This window comes from Anopheles merus, chromosome 2L, assembly GCF_017562075.2.
Source record: "Anopheles merus strain MAF chromosome 2L, AmerM5.1, whole genome shotgun sequence".
Taxonomy (NCBI): domain Eukaryota; kingdom Metazoa; phylum Arthropoda; class Insecta; order Diptera; family Culicidae; genus Anopheles; species Anopheles merus.
In genome coordinates, this window is record NC_054083.1 from 25,619,204 (window position 1) to 25,638,540 (window position 19,337).

The 19,337-nt window shown below is 47.9% G+C and overlaps 4 protein-coding genes and 1 long non-coding RNA gene across 8 annotated transcripts; 3 read left to right on the forward strand and 2 right to left on the reverse strand.

Moving 5' to 3' along the window:
* Positions 1–410: 410 nt before the first annotated feature.
* LOC121592905 (protein PDF) lies at positions 411–2,050 on the reverse strand. The gene is made up of 2 exons (XM_041914809.1): positions 1,582–2,050; positions 411–1,293 (listed from the first exon to the last, which is right to left on the reverse strand). The coding sequence occupies exons 1-2, from the start codon at positions 1,681–1,683 to the stop codon at positions 1,078–1,080; spliced, it is 318 nt and encodes a 105-aa protein (XP_041770743.1). The 5' UTR covers positions 1,684–2,050; the 3' UTR covers positions 411–1,077.
* Positions 2,051–2,125: 75 nt separating this feature from the next.
* On the forward strand, positions 2,126–3,074 carry LOC121592906. Its single transcript, XR_006004708.1, has 2 exons — positions 2,126–2,256; positions 2,332–3,074. It is a non-coding gene; the product is annotated as an uncharacterized LOC121592906 (long non-coding RNA).
* A 1,014-nt stretch (positions 3,075–4,088) lies between these two features.
* LOC121591775 (H(+)/Cl(-) exchange transporter 5) lies at positions 4,089–15,618 on the forward strand. Of its 4 annotated transcripts, none has more exons than XM_041912701.1 (13): positions 4,089–5,332; positions 9,985–10,360; positions 10,943–10,978; positions 11,476–11,639; positions 11,715–12,551; positions 12,640–12,854; positions 12,936–13,144; positions 13,228–13,368; positions 13,592–13,701; positions 13,780–13,880; positions 13,953–14,116; positions 14,196–14,409; positions 14,491–15,618. In XM_041912701.1, exons 1-13 carry the CDS (start codon positions 5,201–5,203, stop codon positions 14,579–14,581), a joined length of 2,790 nt encoding a protein of 929 aa, XP_041768635.1. In that variant the 5' UTR covers positions 4,089–5,200; the 3' UTR covers positions 14,582–15,618. The 4 variants fall into 4 exon arrangements, with proteins under 4 accessions (XP_041768635.1, XP_041768636.1, XP_041768637.1 ...); XM_041912703.1 differs by lacking the exon at positions 4,089–5,332 and adding an exon at positions 8,904–9,132; XM_041912704.1 differs by lacking the exon at positions 4,089–5,332 and adding an exon at positions 9,190–9,578.
* LOC121591776 (iduronate 2-sulfatase) lies at positions 15,576–17,617 on the reverse strand. Its single transcript, XM_041912705.1, has 3 exons — positions 17,165–17,617; positions 15,873–17,085; positions 15,576–15,807 (listed from the first exon to the last, which is right to left on the reverse strand). Exons 1-3 carry the CDS (start codon positions 17,387–17,389, stop codon positions 15,671–15,673), a joined length of 1,575 nt encoding a protein of 524 aa, XP_041768639.1. The 5' UTR covers positions 17,390–17,617; the 3' UTR covers positions 15,576–15,670.
* Positions 17,618–17,690: 73 nt separating this feature from the next.
* Positions 17,691–19,182, forward strand: LOC121591777 (E3 ubiquitin-protein ligase RNF113A). Its single transcript, XM_041912706.1, has 3 exons — positions 17,691–17,842; positions 17,915–18,626; positions 18,692–19,182. The coding sequence occupies exons 1-3, from the start codon at positions 17,773–17,775 to the stop codon at positions 18,855–18,857; spliced, it is 948 nt and encodes a 315-aa protein (XP_041768640.1). The 5' UTR covers positions 17,691–17,772; the 3' UTR covers positions 18,858–19,182.
* The last annotated feature ends 155 nt before the right edge of the window (positions 19,183–19,337 follow it).

Consider the following 19,337-nt stretch of genomic DNA (forward strand, 5'->3'; position numbering starts at 1 on the left):
AGTATTTGTAACTTTTTCAGCCCGGGGCAACCCAAACCCGAAGTATCTGGTGGATGGTTTTTAACGTAAATATTCCGTCAGTGTTGCATCATACTAGGTGTGTAAGTTCATGTTACTCGATGGAATCCGCTAATGGATGAATAAAATATTTTACTAATTTAAACACACGCGTAGGAGAGCTGCAATCGGTGCATCGGTTCCTTCGGGAGAAAGAAAAAAGCTCTCTGGTGAGCTCTAATTTTAGAATTTAATGGATAATTTTAGCAGATTGATAGGATGTACCTCCTAACCGTGTGCTGCTAATCGACCCACACGACGCAAAAACCGTTGGAGAGGAGGAGGAGGACCTTTCGAGCTTATTTTTGGAACGCAACGCGGATGTGTATATAACAGGTTAAACAAGCTCCACATTTCAAACTGTAACTATCGTACTTCTTTTTTTTATTATTATTTTTACAAACAACGTTCCCATCTTCTCTTCCAACTCGCGTAAATTCGCTGCAAACGCCTAACCAAAGAAAGAAAAGATAAACGAACGCGTACCACTCTGGCGTGTTTGCGCACTATCGCAAGGATACAGTAGTAGATAGGTAGTGGTAGATGAGTAGAGTAGTTGCAGTAGTAGTAGTAGTAATAATAGTTTTTGTTTTGTAATAATATTAGCAGTAGAAGCAATTCACTTATATTTTACCATCAGCTCTACCGTAACACCAATATGGATTGTGTTTGTTTTTGGTTTTAATTGTATTATTTTCGTTTCGGTGTGTAGGGTAATTGAAGATGTCGTATGATGGGAGAACAAAACGAATCTATGGTAAGAAAACTGTTTTTGTAACACATTCGCGAAGAAAATCGACCGGAAGCAGCAAGGTAGCGCAGGGCTGGCATTCAACAGGATGGTATCGTCGAACAGCCCTTATGTTCCCTCATGCCCCAACAATGTCGTCCCCTAGTGCGGTCGGTCCCAGCAAGAAGGAAAGGAAGGTGGTGGATGTAACTTTGTTCCTGATCATCATTTGCAGTTGCGGCGCCTCCTTCTGATCGTTGGCCGGCAATGGTGTCCCAGTCCGCTGCCGCTTACTTGCCAGCGTCGTTCATCGTTTTCGGCAGGCTTAGGAGGGAGTTTATTAGCTCGGAGTTACGTTTCGCGTACGGTGCTCGCGGGACGACGGCAATCGGTTGCCGGGTGTGCTCGTAGCTGCTACACGGCCTGCACGGCGGGAAGCTGGTCAGCTCGTTCAGAAAGTCCGTCGACTGGTCGGCGAGCCATTCGGCCAGCTGGCGGATATAGAGCTGTTTGAAGTAGGAAAAGAGCAACAATATCAGCAATGTTAAACGTTATCCAAGAGATGTTATCGCGCTTCTTGCGGATGTAGCCGTTTCTTGGAAGGGGGTTTAGCGATGCCTTTATCACAGATAACTGAACGACACTCAAACAAAGTGTTTGGAGTGGTAAAGGCTGAATCAAGAAGTCTTCGAGACGATTAGATCACTTCTTATCACGATAAGAGCCGCTTGAGAATCTAACGTTCTGTGTTCTGAGTTTTAAACACACACATACATACACACTTCGCAACTCACTTCTCTATCCAAATCCCGATCATCCTCGAAAGCGGGCAGGGCCGCACTCACTCGGAGCCACAGACAAACCAACAGCACACAGGCAGCACTAACTTTAGCCATTTTTTAGTGGTACGATAGTAGAAAGAATTTCACTCTTGGAATAATCAGCTCAATCCGTTTAATATCCGTTGTCTGTGAAGATGGCTGCCAGATATATGTATCCACACCAGCGAGCAGCTCCTGAAGAGGTTGTGACAAGTTCTCCGGTACTTCTGTTACTGATGGGGTCAATCGGTGGGATGTAACGCTTTTATAGGGAGCCATGCCCGTACTACATCTGGCGCACTATCCTACGCATCTGGTCGTATCTGGTCTGCCTTTCCCCTACCCCGGAGGAGCCTTCCACCCATACGCAATGCCCCGCAATATCTGTTCTGTGCAGTTCGAACATTCGGAACGCATCGAACATCGAGTCCTTGCGCCGTAAAATCTCCTGCTGAGAGCGCGCAAATTTTATTGCCATGGCATTGATGTTGAGGATGGAAGGGGGGGAGGGAGGTTGGGCCCATTTGGAGGGGGTGAAGATATTGTGTTTGTCTGTAGGTAATTTCCCTTTCCCTTTGCGCTCATCTGCGGCTCATGTCAACTGCAGGCGGGCAAAACATGTGGAGACGAACCCGAGCACTGAGCAAGGTAAGCAATGTAAATAGGCAAATAGCTGCAGCACTTATGTTGGACATTAAATTTGATTTCTATTTGTTTTTCCAGGCCCGCGAGTGATCCCGATAGCAGTGCGTGCCCATTACCACACATTACGGGTTTTTCCATGTACAAATGGGATCCTGGCTTTGGAATTAAGCTGTTTCGCGCGGCGAAAGCAAGGAATACGGAAGATACTATCGGAGTGTGTTTGAGCCAAATGGGTCGAACCATTCATTCACCCAATTTTCGTTTTCGCGCCCAAGACCATTAAAAAGACGCTAGTAGATACGGTGTTGGTAGGGGGTCGTGTAGTTCATCAGCCTGAGGACGAACCTGAAGTTTAGGGGCAGGAACGGTTCAAGACCGCATAGGTGGTCGTGTAGTTCAAAAATAGATCCAGGATCCAGGGGAAACCCGTTCGTCATTATGCAATTTTAGGAGCTGACGAATTGACGCAACGGAACGGTTTTATGTGGGCAGAAGCTTCTCGAACTTTTTACCGTTTATTTGTGGCCATGCTTTGCGATTGCGTCATTATCGGAACAGGGCTGCGAGATTCGTTTGGAGGGCAAGTTTGGGAGATGTTATCCGTTATGAACTTAAAGATTATACTTCTTTGTTTTATCTTTGTCGTACACAAGGGTCGTTTTATCCCTTAGGTTGTGGAGAAAGTAAATTTATAACTGAACACATTCTAAATGCCGCAGATCTTGAAGAAGATGGCGTAACCAGCAACTTAACATGATACTTGAAGAGGTCAGTACGAACTGCCACGAAGTGAATAAACTGAAAGGCAATATTCAACAGAAGCTTCATTCAAAATTATTTCGACGCTACAACAGACTACTTTGATTAATCTGTAGACGAGCCTGGATACAACAGCTAAGGAGCTTTTTAGGAGAGGGAATGTCCACATCCTATTCTACTTGCCATTAGAGAGTGTCATTCACTACTCGGAAGAGGACCATCTTGTAATGAAATGCTAATTCTCATGAGAATATGCTTCGTAGATCCTCTGACATCCTAGAGGCCACTATTATCGTGCAGTCGTTAATCGAGCTCATCTGGTATCTGTGAACAGAATTCATCATTCGAATGGTACTAGACGACTTTGTCCATAAAATTTGTTTCGGTCGTTCACCACAATTGAAAGACCATGACTTCTGGCCAAGAGCGGATCCGGAAACTGCTGCAGTTGAATAAGAGCGTCCAAGAAAGGGCACGGAACATCCAAAGGACTTGAAGGCTGCTTATGCTAACTGAGATGGTTGTTAAATTGATCTTAAAGAGAATCGATCAAAATTAGCCTTTCATCTTTTCCTTCTCATTTGGAACAACTGGATGTGGATGTTAAATTGATCTTAAGGAGAATCTATCAAAATTAGTCCTTCATCTTCTTTTTCTCATTTGGAACAACAACGCAACATCTGTGACCAAAATGATGATAATCGGTCCACACGGGGCTTGAACCCATGACGGGCATGTTTTCAAGTTCGTGCGAGTTGACGGTTGTCCGACAGGATCAAGAAACTCTTCTGATTGAAACACTCAAAAAAGCTCCTTGAATTCTGGGATAAGCATTTTAACTCAGATCATTTGTTGAAAATGAACAAAAACTGAACATTTGTGGTTTTTAGACAACATATGGACTAAAAAGTTAGTAAACCTCCAACACACTCAAGTAAACTTACAACGCTGTGTAGCGGCACCCTAAGCATGTTTACTGCATCTCAAAAAAAACAAAATGTAAACAAACGCGCGCCCACTGTACGGCGTACCCGAAACGTCAAGCCGCCAAAACGTCAAACTGCTGCCACATTCCGTTACCTGGTCGGCTGGCTGGCCCTGGTGAGCGGGCACAGTGTCCGATCGTCGACGCAAAAGCAAAAGGCAAGTTTCGTTGGGAGGAGGCAAGAAGAATCTATCGTCGTGGAATTTTTGCATTCGCGTTCGTGTACGTGCATCAAATCCGGCCCTCCAGTTGGCACGATCAAAGTTGGAACCAAAAAAAAGTTTCGCGTAAACAACGGGATTGCAATAGCAGAACACATCCTATAAGGTTGGGTGTGCGTTACCCTAGTCGTGTGAAGGAATTCTGAACGATATCCGCGATCGTTCTTGTCTGCCAATCACTGCTGCTGCTGCATCTCAGTTGCACCACCACCCCTTACGGCGGCACCATCGCATCACAGCACAGGTGCAGCAAAGCAGAATGCACCCGACGGCTGCTCGATGGTGGCCCCATTATCGCTTCTGAGAGTGCGAGACGCCCTTGTGCGTGTGTCTGTGCCAAAGTGTGCAATAAAATGAAGCGAAATTGACATCACCCACCTCTCGATAGCGGCTGTGAGAAAACGCAAAAGGAACCTTCCACCCCGCACAACGTATCAGGGATGTGTAAACATTTATAGCATTTTGTGAAATAGCGTAAACTAATGTGCGTCCAGGTTGACTGAGCATCGAAGGTGCGTTGGGTTGTTTTGTGTTTGTGATTAGAGTTTCGGTTTGCTTAGCCTGTCCCCCCCGCCAAGCAGCAAGTAGGCCTTGTGTTTTTGTTTTCCCCCCAGAAGCTATAAATCGGTCAGGGGCGTTTATCGCGGCGGTTACTGGGATTGTTGTCCACTGGTTCGCAGTGGCCTAGGGTTGGGTCTACTACAGTGTGTCATCAACGCTTTCTATTGGATTTATTACAGTTTTTGATCGTTTTGGCATCGTGACGCATAGAAAAAATCCTTACCACAAACCCCCCCCCCCCCCCCGGGTTCTGATCGTTCCCCATTCTCCGAACTTCCTCCCTCCAACAGTGCGTGTGTGTTTGTGTATTGCGTATGTGTGTTCCTACCAAGTGTGAGGTGTCTCGGTGACGTGGCAGCGGATCGCCGTAGCTGAAAGCTAAAAACACAAGCGTCACGTTGCTGCTGCGGGTCGCAAAAGTATGGAAAAGTTTCCCCTGAAAGGCACCGGCAACATCAGCAGCAGCAACGGCAACAACCTTTCGATATCATCCGCCGCCACCAACCATCCGCTCAGTGGTGATCATCCGTCTTATCAGTCAGTGGGCAGCAAGGTAAGGTCACATTTACAGTTCTCTTTGTTTTTCTCTTTTTTTTTTGCTTACCTTCCGGAGGAATCCGGCGCATGGAACACCGGCCGGGGCGGAGGTTTCTGTATCTGTTTGTCCCGGAAGATAACTTCATGCAAGGGACCGCGCAACAACGGACGCGCACTCGTGTTTGCGGCCTTCGTTAGCCGGAGGCTGCGATGTTTGAAGGAGCAAACCCGTGAAGAGCAAATACAAACGAGGCCTGTTTTCCCTCCCGGTGTGATCCCATTCTTTCAACAACAAAAAAAAAAAGAAAATTTCTTGCGATTTTACAACACATTTAATCAGCCTCGCAGCATCTACTAACAATAAAGCAATCGTTTATTAATTAATGAAAGGGAGCGAGTCTTTTAGATAGAAGCTTGCCAAACATACACACACCTGACCTGACACACCTGGTACGTGAGATGATGAGACGTTAATGATAGTCGCCCCACAGGCAGTTAGACTCAAACAAACCGATTCCGCTGTGTCCGCTTATCGTGTGCTTCTCAGTTTTATCAGTAGAGTAATGTAAAGTCGTCTCTAGGTGTTGTCCCTCCGGTACAAGCTTACGGTGCAAAATTTACGATCCTCACGAGCAAAAACTAACATTCTCCCGCGGTCGCGGCTCTCCTCTGTGTCGAATAATCGCTTTGTAAGATGGTAAGGTCTAATAATAAGGTAAATGAGTAATTTGGTTGCTTTTGGATGTTCTAAACGGGAAGATTAATAACATTTCAAGGGGGTAGATTGTAATATATTTGCTCTTAGTCGTCCAACGTATGCTTTCAAGCGCAATTCAGCATTTACTTACCAAATTTGATAACGCTATAAGTTAGTTAATTGGCAGTTCGGCAGTGACAAAAACAACGAGCCAATCAGACTGATCCTAGAGAACGCGTTGCAATTTATTCAAAACTTCGTCTTTATCTCGGATCAAATGTTGTGAGATGCTTTCTGTTTGTTGGATATTGCCAATCTGGTAGCTATACTAGTGATGGGTAAAGTTGGCAAAAATCAGGAGTCGACTCCGATCCGACTTCGATAACTTCGGAACCGATTCTGATAATTTCATAACCGACTCTGGTAGGTGGGTCCGCTCAGCATTATCTGGAGTCGTTCGGAATCGCTAGGAGTCGTTCGGAGTCGTCCGGAGTCGGAATTGTCTGGAGTCAGCCGGAGTCTTGAGGAGTCGTGCGGAGTCGTTCGGAGCCATTCGGAGTCGTCTGGAGTCGTTCAGAATCGCTTCGAAAGAAACAAAAAACACAACGAAATGAAATGCCTGATCACAAGCATATTGCACCACACGGCTCCTGTTGACTTCGACGAATTCCGTTCCGGTTGACTCCTACCAACTCCAGACGACTCCGACTCCGGCCGACTCCGACTCCAAACAACTCCGGGCGACTCCAGACAACTTTGGACGATTTCGGACGACTTCAACTCCGAACGACTTCGGTCGACTCCGGACGACTCCGAACGACTCCGGACGATTCCGAAACCTACCAACCTTACCTATCATGAGCAGGGAAGATCCAGTCAAGTTAAGAAACAGTTCTTGGAATAGCTGATCAAAGCTGTTCAGAAGAAGCTGTTGCAATTTGTTGTGTTTCTTCAGCTATCCGATCAATCAGGGCGTTATACAGGGCGTTCGGGATAATTTTGACAGTCACCTACGGAGAAAGAAAAAAAAAATATGGCAAAATTAATCATCGGGGATTTTTGTTTGTTCTAGAAATAGTAGCTTACCATGTATTTTATTCATTTTATTCAAAATATCCGCCCTCGGCTTCTATTACGGCCTCCACCCGTCTCCGGAACCGGGAACAAGCCCTGGCGACAGTTTCGCGGGGTAGGGCCGCGAAAACGGACCTGATTTTCGCCATCAGCTCCGCCTTGGTGTTGCTGGAGGTTCTGTTGGTGTCCCGTTCCACCGCGCCCCACACGAAATAATCCATTGGATTAAGATCCGGGGAGCTGGGAGGCCACACATTCAGCGCGGTGAAGTCGTTGAAATTGGCCGTCAACCACTTTATCGTTTTGGAGGCTGTATGGCACGGAGCGGAATCCTGCTGGAACACGTACGGTCTGCCGTTGGCCACTCTCGTGATAAAAGGCTTCACGACGGTGCCCAGCATGGAAATGTACCCGTCCGCGTGCCACCCCCATCTCACGTGCCAACGGCCGAATTCCGATCCCCGGATTTTCCATCACGCGCGCCTGGAGGTCAGCCAGGAAAGCGTCGGTCCGCACGCAATCCCGCCGCTGAGAATGTGGTTTTCGTGCTGCCACCGCTTCGTCGTCGTCGCTGTTTTCTCCCAGCTCACTCCGGATCGCCTTCACCGTGTTCAGCGAACACTGCACGCACTGCATGATGTCGCGGTTGTCGCGTCCGGCGCGGATCATCATGATGCATGTGATCCGCTTCCACAATGTACTCTTTTTTGGCATTTTTTTTTATCACGGGATGTTTTCGCTGCTTGTTCCGTACACTTTTAGCTGTCGAATGACGTATTGCTTGTTTTCCTATGCCAACTCGATCACGAGTTATAAACAAAAATGTAACTGTCAAAATCATCCCGAACAACGAATTTCGACGGCTGTGCTTTCGAAAAACAACTCGCAAGTGTTGAATAATGCTCTGTTACTTTGGAAACTGACTCAGAAAACAGTGTATTGAGATGAGAATAGCATTGAATGACAAAAGGGCCCTTGATAGTACCTCCGAATTCTGTGACCAAATCGGATTAATTTTTGGTCATCAAGGTCATTCCAGCATTCCAACACATCCCAATACAGATAAGCGTAGCGATGAAGTTGCCACTCTTAATGATTTTTTAATGTATGTAGCCAACTGGTCTGTAACATTGAAAAGAGCATTAGCTTTTGAGGAGCAGTATTAGCCTTATTTATAAAAAGTATTATTCATTGATAGCCACGAACTGTTTTAATTTGTGCTGGTGAGAATTTCCCATTTGTTACTAGAAATAATTGCTAAGAAATCTCTACAAAAAACAAAAGGCACCTCAAGATTATTTTCTAATCAAGAATACGGATTACTCACAGCGCTTATAGAACGTGAAATAGTAATCAACGTAGAAACGGTTTTATACACCCCCCTCATTGCACTCCATTGCATCTTTCCTCAGTGTGCGTGCATCTGTCTGTTTGATGCACCGCAAACATTCCTTCCCCCTCTCTCTCTCTTTTTCACATTGTCCACATAGTGGTGTTGTGAGTTTCACCACCACCACCTCCTCCTCTAACTGTTTGCTCGACTTTCCTCTCCAATGCAAAAAAACTAACGAACTTATTCACGACAAACATGTGCTTCTCCGAAAGGAGAATTATGCTCTGTTTTGCTTGCGTCTCGCTTTCGCCTGTGCAGCAGAAACTGTGCAGCGAATCGGAATAAAAAACAACATCCCTTCCTCCCCAAACACCCACAAAAAACACCCGCACATCCTCCTCCCACTAGCACGGATCTTATGCTCCTTGTGGTTGGCGCTCTCTCGCGCGCGCGTTCAAGATGCTCTCGGGCTCTTCTCCGCTCCCGAACTTCTTCCGTGTTTTGCTTGCGATCATGCGCAGTTCTAGACGACTTGACGGGATTGATTTTTGTGTTGGCCGACGGGAGCGCTAGAGCGTGTATGGTGTAATTCCTGCCCTGTGGAAGATTCTTCCAATCATCGGGAGCAGTTGTTTTTCGATTCCCAGCAGGCTGTGGCAGTGGCAGAGTGTCCTTCGTTCGTGGCTAGAGCATTAACCAACCATTCTCCCCGGTTAGTGGTGATAATGGGTGAAATGTGGCCAGTGTTTGCCCGTCCGGGCAAGTATCTGTCACAGCTTTTTGGGGTGGATTTCTGTGTGCGTGTGAAACTGTTGTCAACGCCGCCACTTCTGTGCGGTTGATTAGCGTTGTGTAGTGTTGTTGGTCCATTATAGCGGCGTGCGCTTGACGTCACCACACGGGGCGATGATGATGTGGTGTAGTAGGCATTGAAGTTCGCCACGCGTGTCAAATAGTTTTGCATCCAAGGAAGCATCTGCCCGTTTACCAAGTGTCCCTTTTCGGGGGAGTCCCTCACTCTTTTCTGACCTTCCGATTGCTCTCTCTCTCACTGTGGTTCGTCTCGCAAAGAAAAGGAAATTGTGTCACTCGTTAGTGTCAATTTATCTAACAGCTGAGAAGAGTCGACTTCCAAGACGGTTCCTAGCTACGTGTGAGGTGTGTGTCTGTGTGTGTTTCACTCCCGGTTATAAAACGCCCTTTTGCCACATCCTGTGTGTTTTGCTCTGTGAAGGCAAAGGTTACAAAGGTCCTCTAAATTTGTGTGTTTGTGTGTGTATTTTTAACGAGGTTGCACAAGTGCCCCCGTTACCCGCCCACCCCGTTAGCGAGAAATCATTCCATTTCGTGTCTGCGAAAACTAATTAAAAGTTCGTCCAATTTCTGCCAAAAACATCCAAGTTGGCACGGTTTCGTCGCCCGCTCAGTCGTCCAGTTTCCGGTGTCCGGTCGCATATTAACATCAATCCCTCCCCTATCCCCCCGCTACCTCCACTGAACGATTCACATCAACCTCTGTTTTCCGTCCCTTTTCCTTTTCTCCGTCGCACCGGTCTCCCGGCAGCCCGGTAAAGGTTCTCCAGCGTCCAGTGCGGAACGACACATCACCACCACCACCACCTCCCTGACAACTGCACCGGGCACGGTCGGGGCGGTACCGGTGTACGAGGCGGACGAGGACGGCATGATCGACATAACGCCCGGGAACGGCGGCCTCACCAACCCGAACTACTCCTACTCCTCCTACTCCGCGAATGGTGGCCGGCAGGACGGTGTCGGTGCGCCCAGCAGCGCTGCCAACAGTAGTGCACCGAGCATAACCACCGCCGCCGCATCCAGCAACGGCGGGAGCAGCATAGGCGGTGGAGAAGGGCCCGGCGGCATGTCTTCGCCCACGCACACCCGGTTCGGGCGCGACTTTCATCACTCCGATCATGAAGGTAAACTGTGGAAGAATGTGTGCTTCCCTGCCCCTCTCCCTCCCTCCCTTTCCGGGATGCGGTTACGTTCTTCTTTTTTGTGTTTTTTTTCTCTTCTGTGTGTGTGTGTGTGCATATTAGTATCCTTTTTTTAACGGGCGCACCAGATTGGATTGGGAATTTGCCCTAAAAAGGACGAGAATAGATCTGGCTTTCGGCGTGAAAGGTCCAGATGGTTCGTGCGCAAATCCAGCGCTTCCATCTGTTCCTTGCTGGTTGAAGGCAGAAGGAAATTTAGTGTAAATTGTGGTGCCAATAAACTTAAACAAATTGAAGATGTGTAAAAGAGATATAGTTTAAAGAAAAAAAAATGGTGTAAAACAAAAGATTAGAAATTAATGAGTAGTTTAAAACGGCCGTTTTCCATTCCTGTTCAAATTCTAATTAGATTCCTACTTGATTCCATGTTCACTCCACTAAAGCTTAATTGTACGCTTAAATAGACGCTTATGATGCTTCAATTAATTGTCCTACTAACAGCTTAGCCGGTGTTTTGAAATATATTTAAATTAATACGCCTGTTTTTGTAACCATCACATACAGATACATTAACCGTTTCGTTTTCCGGTAAAATGGAAGGTAACGTTACTGCAATTTATCATGTGTTGTTTGTGGGAGTTTTGCGTTCTTACTAAAAAAACCGTTATGATTTGGAAAAGTGTGTAAATGTGTGTGTCTATTTGCGCGCTCGTGTGTCCTTTCGTTGGCAAAAGTATATTTAATATAATTTAATACTAATCTTTGGTAATCAAAAAAGCTTCTCTAACTGGGTTCATCGACTAAACTAATCATACTATTAAATTAAAAAAAGCCCAATATTGCTATGTACTTAATAATTAAACGGTTTGCATGTATTTAAACTCATCCTATAACGTATTCGGAACCTTAAACGACGGTTAATGTATTTTGCTTGCTGCTGCAAGGCACTGTTTTGCCCTTATTTTCATGTGTGTGTTTTATTTTCCTTTATACATGTGTGTGTGCGTGTGTTTGTATTGATTACATTACTTTGAATTTCATCTAATATGCATTTGCTCTTCTTTTGTTCCCTCTGTCCCACAAAAAACAAAACAAAGGTATTTCATTTGCCGGCATGACGGACACAAGCGACGACATTCCCGGCATCGGGCAGTATGAGGATTTTCACACGATCGACTGGCAGCGGGACATTGCCCGGGATCGTATGCGCCATCGGTACATAGTGAAAAAGCGGCAGGACTCGTTCTGGGATCTTTTAAAGGTAAGACGAGACCGAAATTTTCTTCTAAGCAATTGCTAACCTTTCTCTCCGTTTCTTTTCATCACTCGCAAAAAGGGTGCACACGATGCGTGGTCCGGCTGGGTGTGCGTACTGCTGGTCGGCCTGTTCACCGGCTGCGTGGCGGGCGTGATCGACATCGGCGCGAGCTGGATGACGGACCTGAAGTTTGGCATCTGCCCGCAAGCGTTCTGGCTGAACCGGGAGCAGTGCTGCTGGTCGTCGAACGAAACGTCGTTCGACAGCGGCAACTGCTCGCAGTGGTACGCCTGGTCGGAGATCTTCACCTCCTCCCGGGAAGGGTTCGGTGCGTACGTGATATCGTACTTTTTCTACATCATGTGGGCAATGCTGTTCGCGCTGCTGGCCGCATCGCTGGTGCGCATGTTCGCGCCGTACGCGTGCGGCTCGGGCATACCGGAGATCAAAACTATCCTGTCCGGGTTCATCATCCGCAGCTATCTGGGCAAGTGGACGCTAATTATCAAATCGGTCGGCATCATGCTGTCGGTGTCGGCCGGCCTCAGCCTCGGCAAGGAGGGCCCGATGGTGCACATTGCGAGCTGCATTGGGAACATACTGTCCTACCTGTTCCCGAAGTACGGGCGAAATGAGGCGAAAAAGAGGGAAATCCTGTCGGCTGCCGCCGCGGCCGGCGTGTCGGTTGCGTTCGGTGCCCCGATCGGTGGCGTGCTGTTCAGCCTGGAGGAGGTGTCGTACTACTTTCCGCTCAAGACGCTGTGGCGCTCGTTTTTCTGTGCGCTGATTGCGGCGTTCATACTGCGCTCGATCAATCCGTTCGGCAACGAGCACTCGGTGCTATTCTACGTGGAGTACAACAAACCGTGGATCTTCTTCGAGCTGGTACCATTTATCGGGCTGGGCATTATTGGGGTAAGAACGCGGGAACGGACGCTGGACGCACACGACATGGAAATATGGAAACTGTACTGATTTATTTATTGATCTTTGACCACGACAGGGCATCATTGCGACGCTATTTATCAAGGCGAACCTTTGGTGGTGCCGGTTCCGCAAGTACAGCAAGCTTGGCCAGTACCCGGTGACGGAGGTGCTGATCGTCACGTTCATTACCGCGGTCATTGCGTACCCCAATCCGTACACGCGCATGAACACGAGCGAGCTGATCTATCTCCTCTTCAGCCAGTGCGGCATCTCGAACCAGGATCCGTTGTGGTAAGCGTGGATTGGACGGAAGCGTTTCGTGAATTAAATGGCGATTAAATGCACTTTTGCTACTGCTTTCTCCCCATTCAGTGACTACAATCGAAACTTTACCGATGTCAATTCGGCCATTGAGATAGCGGCGGCCGGGCCGGGCGTCTACAAAGCCGTGTGGCTGCTAATACTCGCCCTCGCGATGAAGCTCATCATGACGATCTTCACGTTTGGCATGAAGGTACCGTGCGGGTTGTTCATTCCTTCCCTTGCACTCGGTGCCATTACGGGCCGTATCGTTGGCATTGGTAAGCGATCAACGGTTGCATTGAATGCATATTACAGGCGAAAAGGAAAATGTCTGAACTTGTCTGACCTTTCTTGTTTTAAGCGATGGAACAGCTGGCGTACAACTATCCCAAAATATGGATCTTCTCTGGGGAGTGTTCCACCGGGGACGATTGCATTACGCCGGGGCTGTATGCGATGGTCGGTGCAGCCGCCGTGCTTGGCGGGGTCACAAGAATGACGGGTAAGTGTCAACTAGAGGTGTGCCAAATGAACCAGAACCGTACCGATTCATAGACTTTACTATTGTAAAAGAACGAAAAAACCGCAATCACGTTCACGTTCACAGCAATTGAACGATTCGGTTCACTCGCGTTAACTTAAAAGAACCGAAATGCCCACCTCTAGTTTAAACCGCGGAATAAACCATGAATCGGTAAAATACTATTTTCTTTTTCTCGTTTTAGTGTCCCTTGTGGTTATTATGTTCGAGCTAACCGGCGGTGTCCGATACATCGTGCCGCTGATGGCGGCAGCCATGGCTTCCAAATGGGTTGGCGATGCCCTTGGTCGACAGGTAAAATTGATTTACAAATTTACAGCTACAGTCCAGTTCAAAGCGGCATACAAACGGCATCATTTCTCCTCCGTACAGGGCATTTACGATGCGCACATAGCGCTGAACGGTTATCCGTTCTTGGACAGCAAGGACGAATTCCAGCACACAACGCTAGCGGCCGATGTGATGCAGCCAAAGTGAGTCATTCTCGCATCGGAGAAAAAGGGCAGCATTGAAATTTGAACCACGTCCCCTCTCGCTCTTTCCAGACGCAATGAAACGCTGGCGGTGATCACTCAGGACTCGATGACGGTGGACGACATCGAGACCCTACTCAAAGAGACTGAACACAACGGCTACCCGGTGGTCGTTTCGAAGGAGAATCAATACTTGGTTGGCTTCGTGCTGCGGAGGGATCTAAACCTAGCCTTAGGTAAGAGACCGCTGGGTTGAGAGATGAAAGGCACGGAATCGGATTGCAATAACCGGCATGTTTTACCCTTTTTTGACAGCTAATGCGCGACGCATCATTGACGGCATCACTGGCCAGTCGCTGGTAATCTTCACCTCGGCCCAACCGGTCCAAAACCTTGGCCCGTCGCCGCTGAAGCTGAAGAAAATCCTCGACATGGCCCCGATCACCGTGACGGACCAGACGCCGATGGAAACGGTCGTCGATATGTTCCGCAAGCTGGGCCTAAGGCAAACGCTGGTCACTCACAATGGGTAAGTGCGACTGTGGGCAGTTGAGTTGTGCGTAACAGCCATGATTACTCCCCTCCCTTCTTTCCTTTTAACCTTTTTCAGGCGATTGCTCGGTGTAATAACCAAAAAGGACGTCCTGAGGCACGTGAAACAGATGGACAATGAAGACCCGAATACTGTTTTGTTTAACTAAGCTCTAACTAGCTATTTATAATGATATACAGTAGATATATGCGCAAGCCTTCATCCCTGGTCTCCCCTCCCTCCCCATCTCTCCCCTTTCCCCATGTGCGCCTTCCCATTTGCTGCCACCCTCTCATCGTCGCAACCCCGCATGCCATCCAGGTGCTGGTTGGGAGCATAATTTAGCAAACAAACCTCCAGGCAAACCTTAGACAAGCTGCCTCTCCCTTTCTATGCCCAAAACGTGCTAGAATTCCGTGGCTACCGTTATCTGTTGGCATTAGAAAGATATGATAGCAAAAAGATATGTTTTGTTGGTGTAGGAAGGAGATGGAGAAAAACACACTCACTCTAAAAACAGTGCAATAATATACAAGCCGGCCTTTTTTGATTATTTTTTTATGGTGGGAGTATAAATCCTGCCAAATTCATCGCACCCTCCCACAACTATGGCAAGCAATAGTAGTGTCCATTCACCCAGCAATGACGATGGTATTAGAAGAACTCTGTGTTACGTTGTGCTAGCATTTTTGAAAAAAAAAAACTATCAATAATTTGTATTATCCAGGCAAAATGATTCATTATGTTCCGTTGTGATCAAAAAAGCAAGAGAAGCAGCAGTTGATGGACACGCTTCAGCGTATAGATAAATATCATGTTAGTAAAAAAAAACAATTAGGAGAGAAATATCAAGAGGCGTACCCGGGGGCGCCTTGTGTACGTAAACGGGGGTAAACAGTTTTACTCTCCTACATTCTCTCGTCCAGGACTTATGACAAAACCAGTTATCATATATTTTTTACACAAACACACACACATACCCACACAAACACTCAAAACTGTGCAATCTAATCGAACCGATTGTGTAGCGTTGCTGGAAACCGTTCGTATGTATGTATGAAAGGAAGCAAAAACACGAGTAGGTAAATTACATTTTGGCAAAGCAAGCAAGACATGGATTGAGGGGGAAAGAGATTATGTGAAGCATCGCATTGAAAGCGGAAAAGAAGCAACATTATAATAAAATTGTATATTTATGTAATAAAACAATTCGCTCTTGTAAGTTCGGCCCGTCTCTGTTCGGCTCGGAGAGGGGAATTTAAGGAAACTTTTCCTGCAGCTTCGCCCTCAGCGCATCCTTCACCGTTGCCAGCGGTGCCCGATCGATGAGATTCATGTTTTCCTGCGGATCAATCCAATGGTCGTACAGCTCTTCGCCGTAAATTGTGCTCCAGTCTGGAAAGAGGAGGAATTTAGGTTAAAAAGAAAGCTTGCTTCGATCCATTCCCACTTCGCTTTACCTCGCTTGAAGTAGTCCGGATTAAACTTGATCCACGCGGTGTACCGGAATCGATCCGTGCGCATACTGTAGCCCATTATTTTGATGTGCCGTAGCTTCGGTTCGTCACTGTTGGGGAAGAGTGATGGGTACGTTCCCGGTCGCGGATACTGGCTGTATGCGATCCACTCGTCCCCATCATCCTCCCCAAACCCGGTGGAATTCCGTTGCATCAGTGGCACTAGCGACTTGCCCTCGGTACAGGTGGTCACTTTGTGTGGTCGTTGCTCGTCGCACCGAGGCACCGGTGGCAATCCCGCCAAGTCTACCAGCGTCGAGTAAAGGTCCAACAGTTCCACCACATTGTCGATCTTCTGCTGATGGGGGTTTTGCATGCCGGGAGCTCTTATCACGAGCGGGATGCGTACGGCTGCATCGTAATTGCTGTACTTGGCCCACTCGCCATGCTCCCCCAGTGCCCACCCATGGTCGGACGTAAGCGCCACAATGGTGCGGCTCAGGTCGACCTCCTGCAGCAGCTCGCCAATCAGATCATCCACGAACGTAACCGCAGCGTAATAGTGTTGCCGGATGCGTAGCTTAAAATCTTCCGGCACGGGACCGAACGGGAAGCTTACGTTAAGCTGGCGGAAGTCGTCCCGATTGCGCACGTCCAGGTACGAGCTCCAGGCAACGGTCGGCAACCCGTACGGTGGATAGTCGAGATCGAGCGTGGCGAACTTCGCGACCGGATGTAGGCCGAGATACTTGGCCGGGATGCGGAACGGGATGTGCGGTTTGCGGTACCCAACGGCTAGAAAGTATGGTTGCCGGCCGACCGTGCTGAGGAACCGTTTCGCCTCCTCGGTACTCTCGATGTCGGGCAGCGTGTGCAGGGGTTGCGTTTCGAGCCGCACAGGGCAAAGGAGGTTGCGCTTCAACCGTCCATCTGCCGGATCGATGCACACCGCGGCGTTGGAGTACTCGTCGGTCAGCGGATGAAAGGCGGGCTCGGACCAGCTCAGCGGGAAGTCGTCCGTAAAGTTGGACGATGCGCCGGGATGAAACACCTTGCCGACGGAGTGCGTACGGTAGCCGTGCTGCTTGAAGTACTGCGGCAGGGTGGTGTAGTTGCCGGATGTTTGGCGCCAGTAGCTGTAGAAGTCGTACAAGCGCACCGTATCCGGCCGTCTGCCGGTCAGCATCGAATTGCGGCTCGGTGCGCACAGAGCTTGCTGAAATACATTGACGATGGGGTTTGGGAGTAAGTGAATGAAAACGGAAAAAAGAACCCTACCCCTATCGTGCGCTTACCTGTGCGAAGGCATTTTGAAAAAAGTAGCCTTGCTGCACCAGCCGATCGATGTTGACCGTGACGGCGTTGCCATCGCCGTAGCCGTAATTTATCACCGGGCGAAAGTCATCCAAAATTATCAACAGCACGTTGGGCTGATCCGGCGGTCGTTGTGTTGCGATTGTGCTTATCAAAAAGGTTAAACAGAGCAAAGAAAGCAATAAGGGCACTTTGCAACGCTGCATTGTTTACGTTCTGACTGCGCAACTTGATGCAACGGAAGTGGAAACCAAAGTGATAACAATTGCGTCAATCGAGCTTGCTGAAGGAGTGCAAGAGTAATCACAATCGAAACAGGGTTTTCCATATGTCACAAAATCGACATAGATTTATTCGATTTACGATGCTGTTCACGTTAATAAAAGTCTATTAGAGAGTCAATAAAACTATTGCTGCTGATAGTTTCAAACTAAGCGTAACGGATCATTTTCGAATGTGACAATCTCATTTTGAATTGTCAAACGATTCGAGCAGTTGTCCATCTGTCAGCTGTTCCAACAGAAGTTGTTTACGTTTGGACGCGCTCCGCGTCCGCTATATTGTGTCCGCTTCTTCGGCAACCGATAGAATGTCCGCGTTTGTGAAGCGAAATATAAAAAATAAAGGCGCCAGAAAGCGCCAAAAATCGTCCGAATCAGGTATTGTGTGGGATTCGTGTTTGTAACAGGCAGTTGTGTAATTTTAAACCCACTCTCTCTCTCTCGTCCTAGATGAAGCGGAAGAGGAATCAAGCTCCGTCGTCGTTGTGCAGGATAGGCGCAAGAAGGCGAACCCGAACGTGCAGAGCACGTCGGCGCTGAGGAAAAAGCAGGCCCGCTCATCGAACGCCGACTCGTCGCACTCGAGCGACGATGAAGAGAGTGCCGGCTTGAGCTACAAATCGAAACGATCGGCTCAACCGGAAGGTCCGCGCGACCAGGGCGCCACGGCCGAGCTGGAGATCGAAACGGAAAAGGACCGCGATGCGCAAGCGATCTATCAGAAGAGCATCGACATCAACAAGGAGCTGGAGGGCAAGGAGGACGATAAGGTGTACCGGGGGCTGAACAATTACACCCAGTTCTTCAAGAAGAAGGACAGTGCGCAGGGCAATGCAGCGTCGGGCATGGTGCGGAAGGGGCCGATACGGGCACCGGCCAACATTCGGTCGACCGTGCGGTGGGACTATCAGCCGGACATTTGCAAAGACTACAAAGAGACGGGATACTGTGGGTTCGGCGATAGCTGTAAGTTTTTGCACGACCGTAGCGATTACAAGCACGGATGGCAGATGGAGCAGGAGGGTGCGGGCTCGGGACACAATCAGGGGGGCGATGATTCGGACGGGGACGACACCAAGTACGAGATCCATTCGGACGACGAGGAGCTACCGTTCAAGTGTTACGTCTGTCGGGAAAGTTTCGTCGATCCGATTGTAACGAAGTAAGTATGGGAGCGAAATCGAACAGGTGGGATGGTTTTTATAAACGGTGTATCTTTTATTTCAGATGCAAACATTACTTCTGCGAACGATGTGCTTTGGCGCAGTACAAGAAATCGTCCCGCTGTGCGATCTGTGGCGTACAGACGAATGGTATGTTCAACCCGGCGAAGGAGCTGATAGCACGCCTGAAGAGCAGAGAACTGGAAGAGCACGAATCGGATAGTGATTAATACTGTGTATTGTGAACACGGGGCCCGTGTTTTTCTTCTCCAGTAGCAATATTGTGAAAGAAAGCAAGGTAACTCGCGTAAAATTTTGTCTTGGGTTCACCTCTTATAAACCGAGGCCCTCATGGGCAGGATTGACTTTCCCGCTATGGGTAAAACAATAGTAAATTTAACATTATAAAATTATTGTACGAAAAATATAATAAATCTTAAATAAGGTACAGACAAGATCCCAAGCGTCACAGACTAAGCTTAAACGACTAAAAATCAAATATCCATAAAAAAGAAAGCTCCATACCTTCACTGGTTTGCTCAATAGATGTCGTTTTATAACTCATCATTATATAGCTATCATCCTTTTCTCACAATATGTTTTGCTCAACTGGTGGTACAGTCGTTAACTCGTAAGACTTAACAACATGCTCGTCATGGGTTCAAGTCCCGAATAGACCGTGCCCGCATACGTAGGACTAACTATCCCGC